Raw genomic sequence first — 21010 nt, forward strand, 5'->3', positions numbered from 1 at the left:
TTTTTATTTTAGGTTTTGCACTCATCGGTAGATATACAAAATAACACTGACTTGCTTATTGAAATGAAGATGGGATTGACCATCTGCAGGTTTATCCAGCAGATTTTTTACATGGTATTTTTTAGGTTTATTTGACAGGTTTTTCACTGGAATCATCCATCCAGAGCTCCAGTTCATGGACAAACGGGTACACACTGCCGTCTAGTGGCAAAAAGTAGATACTGCAATTCCTGAATCGATCCATCCATCCATCAGGTATGTGGAGTGCCCCGGATGAATAGCAATTACGTGCAGGTCCCTCCTCCCCATTCTTCCCTGTTGTTTTTAGGAAGCGTATTTGGGGAGAAATATAAGAAATATTGCAAAATCAATTCTAAATAAGATCCTCTCTAATAATACCTTGAAGTGGTTGGTACTCAACACCACTTAAAATCTTGATTTTAAATGTTCTTTCTGAGCAATTTGATGATCTTTTCTGTATCTTTCTAGAGGTTTGAGCAACTACCGGATCTTCTTTTCTAGTGCTGTGGGTTCTCGGCTGGAAGTTTTCTCAGGGAGCACCAGCCTCAACTTCCTCCTTGAAGAGGAGCCACTTTCCTCCTCCAGGTACTCCTGCTGCAGCAGAGGAGAGGTGGCCTTTGCACAGCCTGATGAGGATGTGCTCTGTGTGGATGCACCTTCTGGAAAGACATCTGCAGCCAGCGTGCTTACTCTTGACACGGCTTGAACTTTCGTTTCAGGCCTTCCACCGACAGATTTGCTGTCTAGCAGACCACCTGTTGCAGTCCCATTCTCAGTCTTAAAACGATTGAAACTTTGAGATGCCGTTATTGGCAATTCAGATCCAGAGGCCCGAGGAGATTGTCTATCACCAGTGCAAAAGCCTTCATCTAGCCTTGGGTCTGCCTTCACTCTTGGTTCAAGAGTAGAGCTGTCAAGTGGACTTTGGGAGAGAATTGGGTTAAGAGAAGAATTTACTGATACGTTGGGTTGAAGTCCTCCAGGCAGGGAAGTGTAAAGTGGAATAGTCTGCAAATGATTTGCATTTCCTGCATTTGCTAGAAGTGGTGTCCCGGGGGATATGAAACCTTCTTGCAAACTATTTGAAGCTCCACTTAAAGACATGGACCTACTACCTACCATCTTAGGTGACGTAGGAGCAGGAGACACCAGTGAGCCACCCGCTGAGGTTGTGGTGTTGATGAAAATATTTTCATCCTGGAGGGAAAGACTACTGACCTTCTGATCTTTTCCTCCATCCTTCTTATCCTCACCATCATGCACTCCATCACTCTCTGATGCTTTCTTGCTGCTTCTTTTTGATTGTTCACCTGAGCTTTCGTTGCCTTCACTCTGCTTTCTGTCTTTCTTCCTCTTGGAGTTGTGCCTATCCTGCTCAGGTTTCCTTTTTGGATGGACTTTTGTCTTTCCAAATGGTAAGTGTAGCTTTCCTTTGTGGTTCTTTTCTGTTCCTCTCGCCATGTTCCTGGGCTTTTTCGCCTCATTGGTCCTCCTTGACTTTCCTTGATCCCTTCTTTCAGTATTGAAGGTTACATTTCTTCTTTGCTTTCGAATGTTCGTGTTATTCATTGCATCAAACCGGTCGTAGTCAGAAATCCTCCTTCTATTGTTGACGTGAGAAACTGAAGTGTCTCTCACGTGAGGGTGATTCTTACTTTCGTTCATATTGAATGTCTGGTGGCAACTGTTACAATGCAATATTGCAGGATGCCTTCTCTCAACCCCCATCTCATTATTTGCATGAAAAGCAGCAAGGGCTTCTGGTGCAGGAATAAAATTGTGTTTTCGTTGATGAGATGAAGATCTGCAGCTATCACGAGAGAGAACGTTGTGAGGAATGTCTCGACCCAAAATGTCTTGCTGGCTCAGTCTCCTGTCTCCCTCCATGACCCCATTCATCCTGTTGTCCCACCGATTTAGCTTTAACCCTTGGACCTTGCAATCTGGACACATGACGTCATCTTCAACTCTATTATGAAATTGGCTTCTATAGTTCTCTGTCCTCGAGTCCCATGGTATGCTTTCATTGTCCAAAAGCTGGTGGGCTTGCAAAAATAATTCCCTTGGCTTCTCAGCGACATCATGGTGTTTAGCAGTAAAGTTGCTCACTGGTCCGCTGCCTTCTTCCGGGTCCCGCTGTTTTGGAATTCCTTTTCTTTTTTGTCTGCGAGAAACTTGATAGCAGATCAGGACTACCAGCAGTGTCAAGCCAATGCCACCTGATAAACAGCAACAGAATGACATTATTTACCAGTTTGATTTTTTTTTTTACAATTGTGTGGCATGTATATATTTTTAATTTTGGTGTGACTTACTCACCAACAAAACAGAGGACAGCTGTAATGGCCAAATCTCGAGCATACACTTGAGGTGTCACACTATCTCTGGTCTCTATCTGCACTGTGATGTTTTGATTGGATGGGACACAGTTGGCATCAGTCAGCTCTAACACTGTGGTTACAGCCGGATTGTCAACGCTTACACACACCATCTTGCGTCCGTTATACAGTGTCTGTGGGCAACGGTAGAGAAGTTGAGCCAGCTTGTAAGATATTTTTCGTGTGGACCATATTACGAGTTCCTACTTTGTCAGATCCAGTAGCTGACAAGAACAATTCCATGAGTTGAGATCGAGATTGAGGTTGGTCAACCAGCTGAGGTAGGAAAAAGCCTGAGAAGGAGCTGAACTGAGACGATTCCTGGATATGTCCAAGTTTCGAAGGTGGACCAAACCATGGAAGCTATATAAAGGATCATATTTGTTGGTGCCATTTATATGGAACTTCTAAATAATATGCTCTAACCTGTTTATGTCCAGGCTCTGTATGAAGTTATCAGACAGATCCAGATTCTCCAGATCATTGAGAGATAGTGAACCAGGATCTAAACTGGTGATCCTGTTTCCCTCCAGGTTTAGGGTCCTAAGTGCTGTGGTACCTTTGAACCAGTCAGCTTGGATCTGGAAATCAATTCTAAAGATTTTCTGATTCACTCCCCAACTCAGTCTGAGCTACACATTTTATTTTGGTTTTCTTATCAAGCCATTGAAGGATGATGGGGATAGACTCACCTGGCTTATAAGGTTGTGGCCCAATGCAAGCACCTGGAGATGAGAAAGGTTGGACAGAGCATCATCCTGCAAGGCCTGACTGGTGAGGAGGTTGTGGTCCAGCAGTAAGGTATGCAGGAAGGGCAGATTTCTGAAGGATCGTTCAGCCATCACAGAAATGCGATTATGGCTAAGACCTATTGGATGACAGACCACAATTGTAAAGGAGGAAAACATTTCAAATGTACGTACGGATGTTAAAATCTTGTAAATTCCCAATTTGGGAATATTTAACAGAAATAAAAGAATGTTACCTATGACAGTGATGTTGCTGAGGACAGCCAATGGGGCAGACTGGACAGCGGCGATGGAGCCCTGTGTAAGAAGTAGCGCCTCGGTCGTATCTGGAGCATCTGGTCATAGGTTTGCTATTTTAGGACTCTTATGTAACTATGCACCCAAACATTTGCGGCATTTATTAAGGAGAGAAATAGTTGCATGTGCAGTACCTATAATATAAGCCAGTCTGTGACAGATGACAGCATTGTCAGAACAAACCATACACGAAGCAGGGCATGGTGATGCAGGGATGCACTGCTGGACAATGATGAGTAACAACATCAGCAAGATAGTTCCTGGAAATATTCCATTTCAATTATGTGGGAGATTGCCTTCCGAGAATGAATAATAAACCGATGGATTGCAACAATACTCAGTGGTTTGCAAAACGTTTGAATGGTGTTTTGGATGATGACAGGACACTTACTTGTCATGTTGCATTACAGTGGATGTTCGGGCTGGGGTGGCCAGGTAACATTTCGTTAATCAGGCTGCACTCTAATACAGTGCCATTATTGTCAACACAAAACAAAGCTTAGCCATTAGCATGGCCTTTTTTGTTCCTTTGCACTGTTCATTCCAGTTCCCAGTGAGGCTGAGTGGGGACAAAATTGGTGAGAATTAATTTTGATTACAATAAATATACCAACAGCATTATTAGCTTTGAAATTCCCAGCAGCACTAGCAGGGCTTATTACTTTTAGCTGGAATGAAGTGCCTCAGATCACTTAGTGTTTTGGGGAGTCAATTCCAAATCACTCACAAAAACACTTTCTACAGATAAAGTTTAGGAATTAGGAAAGGCTATAAAGTTGCACCTCCCCCCCAAAAAATAAGACAAACTGTTCAAAAATACAATATGCATAAACCCCCAGACAATTTAGCTCCCAGGATCATTGGACTCATGAAGTCATATTGAAATAAGAACAGAAACACTATTCTGTTACATTAAAGGAAATGGAGCACCTACTTTTGAGCTTCATGATTCATAACCTCATGTTTACAAATATATATTGACTATATCTTCTATAATTGTACATTTGATTTGTTTTGTTTCAGGACATCATATTCAGTTATTATAGGAAAGATATGCAAGCGTTTCCTGAAACAAACTGGTTGGATGAGCAAAAAAAAGAAACTTACCTGATAATGAGACGACATAGCTGACATTAAGCAATAACGAGACTATCTATCACTAAAGATTAGTAAGGAAGCTATCGCACAATCGATTCAATTCTGTGTTGTCACTGTTTGTGTGTAGCTTAGGTTACCTCAACTACTGCGGACGGCGCACGCTCAATGCCACCAAATGTCACCCGAGAGGAGACGAGAGGAGAGGATATTGTGTCTGACGTAACAAAACAAAACAAAACCGTTTTTCATGCTAACATTTATTGAGAAGATACATAAATGCAATGACCGCAAAAGGCAGTTTCATATTTTATTGTTGGTACTTGTTGCAGATGAGTGAAAATGTTCTACTGTCAAAACATTGATATGGCAGTTTGATTATAAAAAACGTTAAACATTTCTATTACATAAAAAGAGTATCAATTAGCACTATCAAGCAGTGATTAAAAAGAATACATTCATCAGCATAACTTCCGAATTTATTTCCCCCAATTTCCCTTAAAAGCAAGCCTTAAAATATGAATCTGCAAAAATATGGGAGAATCTTAACGAACAGTTCAGTATATCTTGTAATAACACAACATTTCTTGATTTATAATGCAATTAAACCCTTTTGCTATAATTGTGATCACATGGTCAGCACAATCTTCCCAGTTGCCCCTTGAGATTCGATAATATCATGGTGGGCCTGAGCGGCCTTCTCCAGTGGATATTGATCACCGACAACCGGACGCAGCCAACCGGCTTCCATCCCACGAAAGAGGAAAGCAGCACACTCCTTCGTCTCCGCCTGAGTAAGGACAAAAAGCTGTTGACTGTATTTTGAACCTAAACTGACATTTGATGTTTCATCTGATGAATGTTTACCGGTGTGGCAGAGAAGAGGGCAACCCCTATGATGCTGCTCTCTTTTGACATTGTGGCCCTGGGGTTCATTTCAACGGAGCCTCTGGAGCCGACAATCTAAAGAGAACAAGAGAACATGGTTGTATATGGAGCTGAAAGGCTTCTGCGAGCTACGGGTAGTGCTGTGACGACCGCTGATACTCACGGCAACACGTCCTCCAGATGCCATCATGTGGAGATCGTTGTTGAGGTTGACATTAGCCAACATCTCCACAATCACATCCACTCCACCGCCTTCTGTGGCATCCTGCAACAACATAACAAACAACGTAGTGCATCAACTTGCGGCCTGTGGGCCGAATCCGGCCCGACAAACTGTCCGACTGGATAACGTAATTATGAACGTCAGAAACATTTTTTTTTTCTATAAACATCAAATAATAATGTTATGCAAAAATGTATTTTTTTTTATCAATGTGTATGTGACAGTACCATTATTTTGACAACATAGTCCTCCTCCTTGTGATTAAACATCAGGTGAGCTCCATTTTGGGCCGCAAGCTCCATTCCCGCTTTGGTCCCAGCAGTTCCCATTACCCTGAGGCCCAGCATATGGGCCAGCTGACAAGTTGCCAGACCAACCTATCGGCCCAAATAAGGATCTTTTGTTAAAGGTTTTTTGTTTTGTTTTTTTAATTAAATCATGCATGTTCAAATTTGACTCTGACCCCTCCACTGGCTCCATGGATGAGGACAGTCTCTCCAGCCTTTACATGGGCCCTGCAAAAAATGCAATTCATTTCATTTGTCAACTGGGGTTAAAATCCATTCATTTGTCTTGATGTGGGTTGCAGGTAAGCTGTGATCCATCCCGGCTGACTTTGGGCGAGAGGTGGGTGCCAGCAAATAGCCAGGCCCATATTGACAATTTAGTCATAATGAAAAAAATCTGTCGTAGCTGTGTCTCACTTGTGAACCAAAGCTCTGTAGGCAGTGAAATACGGGATGCCGATAGCTGCTCCCTGGCAGAAATCTAAAGTATCAGGTAGCTTGTGGACATTCTCATCTGTGGCTACAGCAAATTCTGCATAGCCTCCAGACTGGGTGGATGTAGTAAAAACACGATCTCCTGCCTGGAAAGCAATCGGAGAGGAAAATACATATAGTCCATTAGGCTTCTCAAATGATAGCATTGTGATTAGTTGTCAGTTTTCATTTGAATACATTTGATTTGAAAATGGATCAGTTTAGCTTCATGTTCCCACCACTTTGACACTGATGATGAACATGTATTTGGCATGTGGTCAGTATCAAGTGTAATAGTGATGTGTTCATCAACCTTCACTGCTGTGACCCCCTCGCCGACACTTTCCACGACACCGGCTATGTCGGAGCCAGGTGTGTACGGAAGTGATGGTTTTCGGCTGAAGGTCCCAGCTCGGATGTACGTTTCCACAGGGTTCACTCCACATGCATGGACACGGATTAATACCTACAAACCACATGCATGGATAAAAGTGTGTAAAACTATAGAAAAGCAATTTCAGCAAATTGTATGATTCAAAAGCATGACATATTATTTCATATTTTTTTATATTATGCCATGAATGTATAAAGAATAATTTGAGCAATTATTACCTGGATGATCATATTATTATAGCAATTATTACAAGTTTTAAGATAATTTTGGATGTTGTTCCCCCCCCACCCCCCCGTGGGGATCAGTGAATTTTAATTTCTTTTTAGAGAAATTGTTATTCTCTTTTACGGGTTTATTAATGGTATAGTATTTGAAAATAGACTGTGTGTAGGAAAATATATTAAACATGAATACCAATCATAAAAAAGTTAAAAGAGTTAACAGTCCTCCAAATTTAAGACACAATGTAAACATTGTTTTGCATATGCAAAACGCACTGTACTAGTACTTTACATTACAAAGCAGTCAGAGTATTTTGTAGCTTGCTTTGTAATCCTACTGTTAGGGTGACCAGACGTCCAATGCCGAAACGAAAATGCACTTTTACGGAGTAATTAAAAATAAAAATTGCGTGTTTTCGCTAGGGCCGTTATGCATATGAAGCTGAGTGCCTAACGTGTAAGGCAGGCACCCGCTTCCAAAAAAAAAAAAAAAGAATTTCTCTCAGTAGCCCAACCCAAGGCCTCCTCGAAGATATGAGGTGTCCTCAGCAACCCAAATCTGGTCACCCTCCTACTGTCCATTTGCATGCTTTAAGAGTGCACCTCCCATGGGTGAGAACTTTTTGCAAGTTTAAAGCTGCGTGAGCTCTGCTCGGACTTACTTCTCCCCTTCCAGGCAGTTGAACTGTCACATTGGCGCACAGTTTAAGGACAGATGGAGGTCCGAAGCCACTCACTCGGATTGCCCTCATCAACTTGAAGTCCGACATCCTGTACTCTTCTACTTCCTCTAGTATGACTACTACGACGACGACGACGACGACTACTACTGCCGTAAAATTGACTTTCGGATTACTGCTGCTGTCGTACTATTGACCGTTCTCGCTTGATCAAATCGAGCCTCAAGCATTTCAGGTACATATGAGCGCTACCTGACGGACAAAGACTACAGGTGTCTGTAGAAGAGCCAAATTTGGAATAGTACAACAAAACGTCTTGAATGCATTGTTTGTAGCAAACGTTGTTGTTGTTACTGGTTAAACTCTTAAGATGCTGTCTAATAAAAAAAAAAATTAAAACGCACTTGTAGCCATTTGGAGGTGTATTTGCGAATGCACTCCAGAAGAGGAGACATTGAACTAACTAATGTTTGCGAACGATTCGTTGAACGATTGAACTGATTCTAAAGTTTCAGTTTACTCAAAAGAACTGGAATGCACATTACTAACACACGCACTGGAAAGTGTAGAAAGTCAATTATAGTGGCAACGTAAGACGGCTGCCATCTGGCGTCAACCACCAGACAGTTACCGTTACCTTTCAGATATATATCCGGCATGAGACAGGAAGTAATTCAACCGACCGGTCTCTCTTCCGTCTTCCGGTGTCCTTAAATGTGTATTAAAAAGAGCCACGCTGAATTTGATTGACTCGAAAATGGACAAAAGTTTGTTAGCGAGCAGTTTGTCCAGCTTTTTATTTTTCTATTGTTGTTCTTTTTCCTCGAGAGGCAGACTCATTTTTGCATGACTTGTTCCAGCAACGAGGAACCTCCCACGCATAAAATCATCTTAATGCAGTTTAATGAAATAACGACACAATGGCAACAACGTGCAGATACATGGTGCGGAGAACACTCTGTGCACTTGGAGCTCGTGGAGTTTCTTATCGGCACTTAACTTCATCTTCAAGTCAAAGAAAGCTCATTCGGAGACCACAAGTCAGACACCTGAGCTGTCCTGACAATTCCCGTTTGACAGGTAGCCTCCATCGCGTGTCATGTTAATTGGGGTCTGGCACAAGCAATCTGATTTAGCTGCAGTGCATCCACAGCTAATGCAATTGTCAGTAGCATTTTTTTACGATTGTTATTTTATTTTTTCTTCCTTGTTGTTTTAATAATAATAAAGAAATAACTGCGTCATAGTTTTAATAAAAGAACATATTTGGTGCTTGGCCAAATACATTTGCATAGTCTGATATAACCATTTGGACTTTAGTAGCTGTTTAATAGAAATAAAAATGTAATAAGTGTGTCAACAGTCACTATCACTTTTTTTATCCTCAGGGAGCAGCTCTTTGTCTTTTAGGAGTCATACCTGTGGACAACTAAGCTCTGAGCATGTTGGTGACAAGGTCACATTGTGTGGATGGGTCCAATACCTGAGGTGCTTTTTAAAATTATTATTATCTAAGTTAACACAAACTCAGTATGGAGTTCAATCCATAAAATTGCAGCCATAGGCAAGGGAAACATGGTTCGTTTTCCTCACAACTTTGGTGACATAGTCAGGGTGGGCTGGGATGCATATTTTGAAAATTTCATGTCAGGGCCCTTTTAAGTAAACACAAGAAAAAGGTGCATGTAAGTGGGCATATAAATGTTTTTTTTTCCCACTGTGACAATTGCAACAATTGTCTTCCACAGACAGGACCTGTTTGTCATTCTCCGAGACTTCAGTGGCCTCACCCAAGTACTTATACCTCAGCAGGAAGTAAGTATTCACTATGATCTTATTTGGTATTGTCATCATTGTCTGCAGGTGGCCTTTAGATTCCTGCTGTCTGCTACTTGAAAAAACAAAAACAAGTCTTCTCTTATTTGTAGAGTGCACACCATCTTAAAGAAGTACTGTGTAATCTCACAGCTGAGTCTGTTATCAAGGTTACTGGGACAGTTCGGCAACGGCCAGCGGGACATGAAAACAAGGTGCGCTAAATGGACTGGATTCAATCATCTCATGTTCCGTATGTTTTTGATGCACATCACACGGCAGTCATGCAAGGAGAGACATCAGTGTGATGGGTCGTGTAAACATGTGCTCCAAGTTTTGTTGGGTACCCCAGGTCACCTCAAGTCTTCTCAACATCTCTCCAGACACAAATGTGTTGTTTCCAAATCCATATAGATGAGCTACTGGCTCCTCCCAAAAACCTACAAGACTCATTCACTGGTTTTAACCATAACATGTTGTGGTTATGCCAGGGGATGCCAACTGGTGACATTGAAGTCCTTGCTGAGCATGTGGAAGTTTTCAATGTGTGCCAGAAGTTGCCGTTTGAAATCAAAGACTTTGTTAAAGTAAGTGACTACACATTGCTCCTCGCACTGTTAATGATGTTAATGTCGCTGTGTTGTCTATTCCCCAGAAATCAGAGTCTTTACGCATGCAGTTTCGTTATCTAGACCTGAGGTCTTCTCGCTTACAGAAGAACCTCCGACTGAGGTCCCAACTCGTGATGAAGATGAGGGAATATCTTTGTAATGTACACGGTATGGAAAATGGCTGTTATACGTTCTTTGCACGCATGAAAAAACAAGCAGACGTTTATTCACACTCCCGTCTGTCCGTCCATCCATCCATTCCCTTAAATGCCTCTTTTTTTTTTTTTTTCTACTTTTGTCTTTTTAGATTTTGTTGATGTAGAAACACCGACATTGTTTAAAAGAACACCAGGGGTAAGTACAAGTTTGCTTTACCCTCCTGTCCATATTTTCATATGGCCCAGAAGCAGACAAAGCTGGTACAGCCAGTGAAACCAGTGTTACCATAAGAGAAATAGAACATAAGATCACAGAATGCAAGCATGACAGACAGTCATTATCTCGAATCGAAGCCATTTAGATGAAGAGTGAAATCACCCTTTCATAGAATAGCCTCTTTGAGCTAAAAGCTTTACGTACCAGATAGTGACCAAGTCAAGTACAATGCCCAAATGCAACAATGGTAATCTGCAGTTTTGCCACATTTGTTACCTTACAAATCTTGAGGCATCCAACTGTTTCTGCTGGTATCAGGGAGCCAAAGAGTTTGTGGTTCCATCCAGAGACCCGGGTCGTTTCTATGCCCTCCCTCAAAGTCCACAGCAGTTCAAGCAGCTTCTAATGGTGGCCGGAATTGACAGGTGGGACCATGCAGTCAATTATTTTCATGACCCACAGTACCAGTCAAAAGTTTGGAAGCACCCTGTAATTCAGTGTTTTTTATTTTATTTTATTATTTCAATAGTTCTTTAATTGAACATTAATAGTTAAGTCATTGACATTATGAAAAAATATGGAATTATTTGGTAATCACGAAACAAGATCAAAACATAATATGTTCCGTAATTTAGATTCTTCACAGTCGGCACATTTAGTCCACATAATAAACTTCTTGGTATGAGTTTTGTAATGCGGAAGATTGTTTATGACTTGGAATGACTTTCAGTTCACAGTCTTGCTAGTATTTGTACTGAATTTAAAATCAACTCTAAACTTTTGACTGGTATAGTGTAAGTATTTTTTCTTCTAATATTTGCTCGTACAAATCAAATGAAATGAAATGGCCATCATTACTGCCCCCAGGTACTTCCAGGTTGCTCGCTGCTATCGAGACGAAGGCTCCAAACCAGATCGGCAGCCTGAGTTCACCCAGGTAACTTCTTGCCCTTCCACATAGTATGTCTCCATAACAGTGACTTCTGTATATATATTTTTTTTCTCAGCCTTATTGTTGTTGTGACTCTACAGGTTGACATCGAAATGTCTTTTGTGGATCAGACGGGCATCATGTCCCTCGTGGAAGGTTTGTTGGAATACTCGTGGCCTACAGAGAAAGGCCCCCTCATGGCTCCTTTCCCAACCATGACATACAAAGAGGCCATGAGGGACTATGGGGTGGACAAACCGGACACAAGATTTGACATGAAGGTGTGATATCACATAATAAGCAATAATATTGACCTGGGTTTTATGTTCTCATTGCCTTCAGACACACACAAATAAAAAAGGCTGGTTTAGTCTTTCCAAAGATGTTCATCCTGCACAACTAACACTGAACCTCTGTCATTCCTTTGTATTCAGCTGATGGACCTCAGAGATATTTTCCTGTCCACAGATATTGGTTTCTTCAAATCAGCTGTTAGCAAATCAGGAAGCTCAGTTTTGGCCATCTGTGTCCCCAGTGGAAGTGTAAGAGCAAACCTCTTTCTTTTGGTAGAAAGTAACAAATTCCTATTATTGTTCTCTTTGCATTGTTCATACTTTTTTTTTTTTTATTCATTTCAGGAACTTTTTACTGGGAAAGATTTAGAAGAACTGAAACAATCATCCAAGACTAATTTCAACCAGGTAAGTGAACCATTTTTTCTTTGTAATGTAGTAAAATAATTGAAGTATTTCAAATGCTTATTATAGATTGTACTTTTATCTCTTTTGGCGCACATTGTGGGGATGAAAATGATATGAATCCACCGAGGTTTTGGTTCTCTTATAGCTTAATAATGTCTTTCAATATCAGTTTTCCACTGGAGACGTAAAAGTAAATCATACTTAACAAATGAGGTGGAAAAAATGTGAACGCCATTTGACAATAATGTTTTTAAGAAACATTTTCTTTCACATGACGGCTAATTTAAAGCATGCCAAATTCATATAGAAAAGGCCCAAGCGAATGATTGTGTGCACATACCAGTGCCACCAATAAGGCCAGTTAAACCACATTCATGGTGATATCATGTCAACGATGTTCTACGGTCTCAAGGAGGTGAGTGTGGTGTTGGTCAGAGAAGATGGAACGCTGAAGTCTCCTCTGAAGAAATTGTTGTCTGCCTCTGACACTGATGCTCTACTGAGGAAGACTGCCGCCAAACCAGGCGACCTGCTACTGATAGCTGCTGGTCCTTGTGAACTTCTGGTATGAAAGGTGTTCCTCATAAAAAACATACATTATTGCTGTATAAAGCATTTTTTTTTTTAAATTCAATGTAATGTATCTTTTGTTTTCAGCGCCCAATGCTTGGTAGTCTTCGTTTGCAGTGTGCAGAGCTCCTGGAGTCTCATGGCTTGACAGTCCGTGACTCATCGGCCTTTCATTTTCTGTGGGTGGTGGATTTTCCTCTCTTCTTGCCTAAAGAAGACAATCCAGAAGAGCTTGAGTCAGCCCATCATCCATTTACTGCTCCAGTGCCGGAAGACACCCAGTTGCTTTACACGGAGCCGCAAAAAGTATGTTACTGCTGCATTTATGGATGAGGAGCTAAATCATTTTTTTGTAAGGGATGACTATTTTTTATTTTTTTTATTCCAGGTTCGTGGCCAACACTATGACCTTGTGTTGAACGGCTGTGAGATTGGAGGAGGTTCAATTCGTATCCACAAGGCTTCAGAGCAACGTCACGTTTTAAAGAATATCCTCAAAGTGATACATTTGGAAATGATACACGCACATCCAGCTGATATAGAAAAGTTTCTTTCTTTACTTGTGGAAGTAGAATGCACACAATTATAACCATTTGTTAGGCTTCTCAACTCAGACATTTTTCTCCTCAGGAGGATCTCAGTGTTCTTTCTCACCTGCTTGAGGCTTTGGACTCTGGCGCGCCGCCACATGGTGGTATTGCTCTTGGTAAGATTCTATGACTGAGTTTTTCAAGTTATAAAAAAAAGTGCATTTACCTCAATTCAACTGTTTTTGTTTTCCTTATTTTCCATTTGAAAAAATGAGCAACTTGTTTATTCAGTGGATGAAACTGGAGAGGGAACGTGACTTATGGTTGTTTATTATTTTTTTAATATATAGAATGTAAATAAAGCATTAGGTACATGAGTGTAAAAGTAATTGGATTAACATGTGAATTGTATTGCAGTATTTAAATGTAACATATAAACACGATTTCTATCAAAATGAGAAAAACTGAAAAGAGAAAGTTTGGCGTGTACGGTTATTTTAACAAAATACATGTTTTTTTTTCCATAGGAATATTAAGGATATATTGTATTACAACTGAAATGCAAATAAACGATAATACTTGCATTCTTTTAGGTTTGGACCGGCTGGTTTCCATCATGGTGGCTGCTTCCAGCATACGTGATGTCATCGCCTTCCCAAAGTCATTTCGTGGTCATGACCTTATGAGTCGCGCTCCAGACTTTGTGTCAGAGGAGGTGCTGAATTCCTACCATATTTCAGTCAAGAAGCCAACAGAGACCGGAGTAGAACAGGATGAAAAGTGTGGAGATTTACAACAAAGCTAGATGGACAGTACACTCCAGAGAAAAAGGCCATCGGCACTGTTTTTAATCACAAAGACAATGATGGTAAAACGCTCTCTGCACCGATACCTTGATATAAGACTGGTATCGTCATTGATACTCATTTAAAACAAAACAAAAAATGACTGGGGCGAAAAAGCGTAATGAAAGAATTTTAAAAAATCAAACAGTAAAAGAATAAGATTTTAAGTCCTGAACAGAAAGAATACTCAATACAGAAATAATAATTCAATGACTTTTCAGAGGCCCAATGAGACTCAAATGTGGATATACAAAAGTGAATTTAGTTTGAAAATTCTTCTGTCTTTCATTGTTGTAAAATGCAACATTTTAAACACTGCAGGATGCTCCCTGGTCTCTCTTTTTTTCTGGTCTTGTGTTAACCGCAGTATGTATTTGTACAAATACTTTTTTTTCAATTTCAATCTTGGTTATGACATTTTTATGAAATAAAACAATAATGAAGCGTGTTTGTTTATTCTATAGCTGTCCCACAGTGATGACGACATCGAATCAAACAGGTGTTGTGCTCGATTTGGTTCCCCCGTGAGATTTTGTTCCCCCTGCCGCGGGAGCGCGCACAGCTTGTTTGGAAAGCGAAAAACCGATGCCGTACGGCGTCGTACGGCGTCAGCACTATGTTGTTTTCAATAAAGACATGAAAAATTCATTTTTGCGTCAGTCAATTTTAATTTTTATAAAGGATTATTCTCATTTGATGTCTTTAAATTCATCCGCGTTCTGCCATTGAAGCGGGGTGCATTCACAGACCAGTCGTAAAGATGGAACACTCACTCACTTCACCAAAAAGCAACGATATAATTACGTGAGCTCTTTGCATAAACCTCGACGCAAAGAAACTCCTCCTTTTGGGTACCGTTACATGCTACAAGGAGTATATATTACAAAGGAGACTTTATTCTTAATTGTAATCATCATTCATCCATCCATTTTATTACTCAGGTATTTTCAAAGCAAATTAATATTGTTGCATTTATTAATTTGCTTTAAAATGACAGCGCAATATAATTAAAAGCTGACACTCTAGCAATGTCAAACGTGTTCATTTAAGAAAAAGCCACACACGTTTTGTGATCAAATCTTTCATAACGACAATGATTTGAGTGAATTGATTTGAATGAATAATTGAGAAGACATTTCAGTTCTAAAGGCTCCTTTTGTCCCAAGCAAAGTGAAAGGTGGTGGGATAAAAATTGTAACAGGAACGCTATAAAAAATGTCAAGCCGTGAATATTTGTGCCCCCCTCCCATTTTGAGAACGGTGAGTCCTGGACATCGACTGGCTTTTTTTCTGTCTTCCTGGGGTCTGCTCAGGTAGTGTGGCAAATTTGAACAGGTTCCCTCATTCCTAGCCCAAGTTACAGGGGGGGAACATATCCTCACGGGTGCCCCGTGAGGATATGTTCCCCCCCTTTATTTTGAGAACGGTGATTCCTAGACTCCAGCAGTTTTTTTTCTGTCTTCCGTTCCCCCCCCTGTAACTTGGGCTAGGAATGAGGGAACCTGTTCAAATTTGCCACACTACCTGAGCAGACCCCCAGGAAGACAGAAAAAAAACTGCTGGAGTCTAGGAATCACCGTTCTCAAAATAAAGGGGGGGAACATATCCTCACGGGGCACCCGTGAGGATATGTTCCCCCCCTGTAACTTGGGCTAGGAATGAGGGAACCTGTTCAAATTTGCCACACTACCTGAGCAGACCCCCAGGAAGACAGAAAAAAAACCAGCTGGAGTCTAGGACTCACCGTTCTCAAAATAAGGGGGGGAACATATCCTCACCGGGCACCCGTGAGGATATGTTCCCCCCCTGTAACTTGGGCTAGGAATGAGGGAACCTGTTCAAATTTGCCACACTACCTGAGCAGACCCCCAGGAAGACATAAAAAAAGCCAGTCGATGTCCAGGACTCACCGTTCTCAAAATGGGAGGGGGGCACAAATATTCACGGCTTGACATTTTTTATAGCGTTCCTGTTACAATTTTTATCCCACCACCTTTCACTTTGCTTGGGACAAAAGGAGCCTTCAGAACTGAAATGTCTACTCAATTATTCATTCAACTCAATTCACTCAAATCATTGTCGTTATGAAAGATTTGATCACAAAACGTGTGTGGCTTTTTCTTAAATGAACACGTTTGACATTGCTAGAGTGTCAGCTTTTAATTATATTGCGCTGTCATTTTAAAGCAAATTAATAAATGCAACAATATTAATTTGCTTTGAAAATACCTGAGTAATAAAATGGATGGATGAATGATGATTACAATTAAGAATAAAGTCTCCTTTGTAATATATACTCCTTGTAGCATGTAACGGTACCCAAAAGGAGTTTCTTTGCATCGAGATTTATGCAAAGAGCTCACGTAATTATATCGTTGCTTTTTGGTGAAATAAATGAGTGTTCCGTCTGTACGACTGGTCTTTGAATGCACCCCACTTCAATGGCAGAACGCGGATGAATTTAAAGACATCAAATGAGAATAATCCTTTATAAAAATTAAAATTGACTGACGCAAACGTGAATTCTTCATGTTTTTATTGAAAACAACATAGTGCTGACGCCGTACGACGCCGTACGGCATCGGTTTTTCGCTTTCCAAACAAGCTGTGCGCGCTCCCGCGGCAGGGGGAACAAAATCTCACGGGGGAACCAAATCGAGCACAACCCGCGGCAGGGGGAACAAAATCTCACGGGGGAACCAAATCGAGCACAACACCGGAAAAGATGTTTACGTCAGCTGACCCTGGTGTACGTTGAAAAGGAGGTTGCGTGAACAGAGACGGGATTGTTCACATTTATATTCGTTACCCCACAAACCATTACTACTTTCGGATTTAGGAGCTCCTAAAGGGCCAATTGAACGGGAATGTCGATTCCAGCAAAAGACACCATCGCAAATTTGGAGAATTTAGTCTGTGCAATCTTGCTTAACGACTAATAATAGATGGAAGACACGCTTATCTTTTTTTGGGAGCCCTGCACTAACCGTTTATGTTTGGTATGTAGTAACTTCGCATGTCCACCTCCAATTTTAGCCAATGCGCGACGGAGCCTTCGTTTCTAATCTAAAGGTTCCGCATCGGCCGCAATAGCCACGCCACGTAGCTAGTGATCGGATTGCTCCGTTTTCTCCGATAAATCAAGAGCATATAGGTCATTATGTCTCCGATGGGTATACGCTTGTCTCCTTTCGGTGTGGCCGTGTTCTGCCTTCTAGCACTCGGCGTCTTTTACCACCTTTACGCCGGTGTCATCTCCAGCAGACTGGCTGCTTTCAGGTGAGTCTCGTATCCACCAAACTAGGGCTGGATAAAACTCGAAAGATTTTATTCTAAGATTAAGAAATCTGGATGGAATGATCAGATTTAATCTCTTTGCTATTAACAAGAGATGTTTCAGGGACTGTCGTACAGATAGCTCATATGTTCTACTTTTATTTCAAATTCTGTGTTTTTAAAAAAACGTGTAAAAAATGATGGGTGTGTCTTTTCCAGGATGTTAGTTCTACTCCCAGATTAAATTTTTTTTTTGTGCGTTTATTTCCTGCTAGCGCATAGCGGTTGTTATAAAAAAAGAATACAGCGCTTTCGCAGTCTAGGTTCAAAATCTTTTCTGCAGCCAAGATGATTGTTTTATTATTTTATTGTAATTTTTTTTACAGCCAGAGGAGCAACATAAATCTGAGAGAACTTCTGGCTGTATCGGTGGAGGCGGCGGTTCTTGGAGGCAAAGAGGTGAAAAACAGGTTTTACTTCCCCCCCAAAGTAACATAAATTACCCCTAAACTGTTGGTTATGACTGTGATAAGAATAATGGACTTATTTGTGTTTTATTACATAGGTGAAGAAGGTACGTGAGGAAAACAGTCTGAAGGAGAAATCGAAGGGGAAGACAAAGGAGGGTGCCATTGAATTTCTTACCATGGGGGACTTGCTGTCACACAGAAAAATGTACAACCTTATTAAGAACACCTTCCCAGAGATCAAGGTATGCTTTTTGGTTTGTTTGGTTTTGATTATAATATAAAACTTGGAGTTAGTATTTAAACTAAAAACACTAGAGTCATATTAATTTTGCTCCTTTATCACAGAAATTGGTAAACTAGGATTGTTTTTTTATCCCAGGTGAACAGTGAGGAACATGACAACTTTGTGGATAAGACTTTATCGTGGAGTCGGGACATTCCAGCAGACATACTAGAAAAGATCGGCAGACACAGGGAAGTCCCTCCTGAGAGCGTCACTGTGTGGATCGATCCTTTAGATGCCACTCAAGAATATACAGGTTCAATATCTTCATGTTTTAGAGCCGTGTTTTTCAAACTACAGTCCCTGTACCCCGGCCTTTTAGTTGCTATCCTAGCATCACTTTTAATAGCTTCTCCTCCATTTCTAGCGTGCTGCACTTTTGCACTATTTTCTGGAATGTCTGCTGTACGCTCACCTTTTTGCTCCTCTTATTTATTTGTTGTGTTATTTATTCATCATTTATTCAGCACGCTGTTGTTTACTTGATTGTCTATTTTGTGCCATGTCTTGTCACCGTGGGATAGTGGGGAACGAAATTTCAGTTTCTTTGTGTGTCTTTGGCATGTGAAGAAATTGACAATAAAGCTGACTTTGACTTTGACTTTGACTTTGATTTCCCAGAAACCTTGGTCCAGTATGTGACGACAATGGTATGCGTGGCTGTTGGCGGTCAACCAGTCATTGGTGTCATACACCAGCCATTCACTGGCTTCACTGGTAAGTGTATTGAAAAAAAATCAACCATCCAACCTATCCAAGTTGACTTAGCTGAGAGGTGCGGTAGAGCCAGAGGCGGGTAGACATTACTAATCCTACTACTAGCAGTGAGGGAGGCTTTCTGTTTATTCTTCCACCTTACCGCCCAAGGCAAGAATAACAACCCTGTGTATACAGAGTGATGACAAAATAATGTTTCAACGTCTCATTGAATTGCCCACCCCCCCCCCGCCCCCCCGCCCCCGTCTCTCACAGCCTGGGCAGCTGTGAATGAGGGAACCAATATGTTTCCTCGCTCATCCTACAACATGGACCCTCCTAAAGTAATCGTGTCCCGTTCCCACTCGGGACAAGTTAAAAACTTCATTCATGATGTTTTTGGAAACGGCACTACAATTATAGCAGCAGGAGGAGCAGGTGAGTAAAGCGCTGTTCTATGTATCTTTATGTTGCCATCAATAATGAAATATGTATTGGATGGAATCAAAACGGAATCCCTCCGTTTTTATCTGCCAGGCAGTCTATGTACAACGTCAAACTCAAAATACAGTGCATCTGGAAAGTATTGAGAGCTAAACTTTTCCTAATTGAAACTATATATTAAAAAAAAAAAAAGAAATCTCAAAATTCTTCTCACAATATCATATAATGGCAATCTGAGTATCTTCCATTTCAAAGAACCATATGTCAAGGGATATTCTTCTCTGTACCATTGGTTAATGTATTTGTGTTTGGAAAAATCATCAGAGGCCTTCTTTAGGAACATAAATCTATATGAATGAATAGAAGTATTGTATATGTAACCATGGTGGTCTTTTCTCCCCACAGGGTATAAGGTCCTGTCACTCTTGCAGATGCCTTCAGGTGATAAAGAGCCCATGGACCAAGCAGATGTTTACGTCCACATCACCATTATTAAGAAGTGGGACATATGTGCTGGTGCAGCACTACTTTCGGCACTCGGTAATCTTCAGTCCACTTTTTAAAATGGACCTTTTTGACCCGTCAACGTGAAAAGATTGTTCTTGGGCCACCCCCCAAAAGGGATTTAATGTTGAACCCTGTAATGTGTGTTCCAATGGGCTCTACAATACACTCACATTTCACCATGTTTTGTAGGTGGCCACATGACAACTTTGGAGGGCGAGGAAATTGACTACAGTGACCATCCGCTGAATGAAGGAGGACTGGTGGCCAGTGTCGGTGTTGACCATCAGGCCATAATAAAGAAGCTGTCAAAACGGAAGACTAATCATTAGTTCGAGCCTAACAGCCACTGGTCATTTGGTCAGGCTTTTGTATGGCCAGCGATTTTTCACTACAAACATTACAGACCTCATGAGGGGGACACGCCTCTTTCAGCCACAATTCAATAACAAGACAGAAGAGCCAACATGGCTGCCGCAGTGAGCAGCTTTATGATATGAATATAGTGTATAGATGTAGCTTCATGCAATGATACAGCTTACTGTTTATGTGCATATATCGGGGTTGAACGGTTCAGCAAATGTTACAGTAATTCTGTCTTGGAAGACCAGAAGTGCGTCATTGTTCTCTTGTATTTCCCTTGATTTAGTGATGGAATTTGTCCGCCATGAATTTGCATGATGACGAATGTTGCGCTTCCCCTCGGTCACCTCCTAATTTGACAGTGCCCACGCTGGCAAAATGCCCTCAAGGTTTTATTGTATGAACACGGATGGCAAGTCACACCTTGCGCAGTGCTTTTTCACTTTTTCGATTAGTTTTAGCCTGTTAGCCTTGTTCCATGCAAAACATTGCATCCCCCCCGTGTGATATTTTGATTTGAATGGTTGCATCCCTAAAGCCACACCCTTGACATCCATTGAACACTGGATATGACTGGTACTACTCTCACCACTGTTACTTTTTGTCTAAAATGGCATTCAATTTTGAAAATCTGTGCATTGAACAAGAGTTCTTTGTTGGTGTCTATCTAAAAGTGTTTTTTGTCTTCAATTTGTTTTCAAAATAAAAGAATGTCGTGTGTGATTATTTTCTCTAACCTCTAAGAAATTGAATGTTGTACACTCAAAACAGTTCAGCAAAATAAAAGCACTTTTTCAGGGTTTGTGTGTAAATGATAACACCTGCTTAAGCAAAATAAATCAATTGTTTGAGAATACATGCAATCACATTTTTTTTTTTTTTTAGATGC

General features: G+C 40.9%; 4 protein-coding genes and 1 long non-coding RNA gene across 5 annotated transcripts; 3 read left to right on the forward strand and 2 right to left on the reverse strand.

The window, feature by feature from the left end:
• Positions 1 to 12: 12 nt before the first annotated feature.
• lrrc53 (leucine rich repeat containing 53) lies at positions 13 to 2543 on the reverse strand. Its single transcript, XM_049747198.2, has 2 exons — positions 2341 to 2543; positions 13 to 2240 (listed from the first exon to the last, which is right to left on the reverse strand). Exons 1-2 carry the CDS (start codon positions 2510 to 2512, stop codon positions 502 to 504), a joined length of 1911 nt encoding a protein of 636 aa, XP_049603155.1. The 5' UTR covers positions 2513 to 2543; the 3' UTR covers positions 13 to 501.
• A 2293-nt stretch (positions 2544 to 4836) lies between these two features.
• On the reverse strand, positions 4837 to 8335 carry cryz (crystallin, zeta (quinone reductase)). The gene is made up of 8 exons (XM_049747219.2): positions 7690 to 8335; positions 6726 to 6878; positions 6356 to 6519; positions 6115 to 6166; positions 5879 to 6028; positions 5592 to 5693; positions 5408 to 5503; positions 4837 to 5330 (listed from the first exon to the last, which is right to left on the reverse strand). The coding sequence occupies exons 1-8, from the start codon at positions 7795 to 7797 to the stop codon at positions 5169 to 5171; spliced, it is 987 nt and encodes a 328-aa protein (XP_049603176.1). The 5' UTR covers positions 7798 to 8335; the 3' UTR covers positions 4837 to 5168.
• On the forward strand, positions 8264 to 14733 carry LOC137839612 (uncharacterized). Its single transcript, XR_011085621.1, has 2 exons — positions 8264 to 8392; positions 14585 to 14733. It is a non-coding gene; the product is annotated as an uncharacterized lncRNA (long non-coding RNA).
• dars2 (aspartyl-tRNA synthetase 2, mitochondrial) lies at positions 8408 to 14529 on the forward strand. Its single transcript, XM_049747218.2, has 17 exons — positions 8408 to 8787; positions 9096 to 9195; positions 9456 to 9522; positions 9636 to 9737; positions 10014 to 10109; positions 10178 to 10301; positions 10441 to 10487; positions 10827 to 10933; positions 11376 to 11445; positions 11541 to 11720; positions 11874 to 11981; positions 12078 to 12140; positions 12553 to 12705; positions 12798 to 13016; positions 13099 to 13209; positions 13341 to 13416; positions 13834 to 14529. Exons 1-17 carry the CDS (start codon positions 8628 to 8630, stop codon positions 14043 to 14045), a joined length of 1995 nt encoding a protein of 664 aa, XP_049603175.1. The 5' UTR covers positions 8408 to 8627; the 3' UTR covers positions 14046 to 14529.
• Positions 14734 to 16755: 2022 nt separating the features above from the next.
• Positions 16756 to 20857, forward strand: bpnt2 (3'(2'), 5'-bisphosphate nucleotidase 2). Its single transcript, XM_049748037.2, has 8 exons — positions 16756 to 17364; positions 17748 to 17820; positions 17927 to 18073; positions 18211 to 18370; positions 18736 to 18831; positions 19087 to 19248; positions 19660 to 19794; positions 19951 to 20857. Exons 1-8 carry the CDS (start codon positions 17246 to 17248, stop codon positions 20088 to 20090), a joined length of 1032 nt encoding a protein of 343 aa, XP_049603994.1. The 5' UTR covers positions 16756 to 17245; the 3' UTR covers positions 20091 to 20857.
• The last annotated feature ends 153 nt before the right edge of the window (positions 20858 to 21010 follow it).

This window comes from Syngnathus scovelli, chromosome 17 (assembly GCF_024217435.2).
Source record: "Syngnathus scovelli strain Florida chromosome 17, RoL_Ssco_1.2, whole genome shotgun sequence".
In the NCBI taxonomy this organism is placed as follows: domain Eukaryota; kingdom Metazoa; phylum Chordata; class Actinopteri; order Syngnathiformes; family Syngnathidae; genus Syngnathus; species Syngnathus scovelli.

What these genes read in the sequence shown, in the direction of transcription:
- cryz (XM_049747219.2), bottom strand. Translation starts at nt 7,797, where the DNA reads ATGTCGGACTTCAAGTTGATGAGGGCAATCCGAGTGAGTGGCTTCGGA. An exon ending in AACTGCCTGGAAGGGGAGAA is followed by an intron (nt 6,879 to 7,689) that starts GTAAGTCCGAGC and finishes TGTGGTTTGTAG; the next exon opens with GTATTAATCCGTGTCCATGC. An exon ending in AGGGGGTCACAGCAGTGAAG is followed by an intron (nt 6,520 to 6,725) that starts GTTGATGAACAC and finishes ATTGCTTTCCAG; the next exon opens with GCAGGAGATCGTGTTTTTAC.
- dars2 (XM_049747218.2), top strand. Translation starts at nt 8,628, where the DNA reads ATGGCAACAACGTGCAGATACATGGTGCGGAGAACACTCTGTGCACTT. An exon ending in GGATGGGTCCAATACCTGAG is followed by an intron (nt 9,196 to 9,455) that starts GTGCTTTTTAAA and finishes TGTCTTCCACAG; the next exon opens with ACAGGACCTGTTTGTCATTC. An exon ending in TACTTATACCTCAGCAGGAA is followed by an intron (nt 9,523 to 9,635) that starts GTAAGTATTCAC and finishes TCTTATTTGTAG; the next exon opens with AGTGCACACCATCTTAAAGA.
- lrrc53 (XM_049747198.2), bottom strand. Translation starts at nt 2,512, where the DNA reads ATGGTGTGTGTAAGCGTTGACAATCCGGCTGTAACCACAGTGTTAGAG. An exon ending in AGCTGTCCTCTGTTTTGTTG is followed by an intron (nt 2,241 to 2,340) that starts GTGAGTAAGTCA and finishes GCTGTTTATCAG; the next exon opens with GTGGCATTGGCTTGACACTG.
- bpnt2 (XM_049748037.2), top strand. Translation starts at nt 17,246, where the DNA reads ATGTCTCCGATGGGTATACGCTTGTCTCCTTTCGGTGTGGCCGTGTTC. An exon ending in ACACCTTCCCAGAGATCAAG is followed by an intron (nt 18,074 to 18,210) that starts GTATGCTTTTTG and finishes TTTTTATCCCAG; the next exon opens with GTGAACAGTGAGGAACATGA. An exon ending in TATAGCAGCAGGAGGAGCAG is followed by an intron (nt 19,249 to 19,659) that starts GTGAGTAAAGCG and finishes TTCTCCCCACAG; the next exon opens with GGTATAAGGTCCTGTCACTC.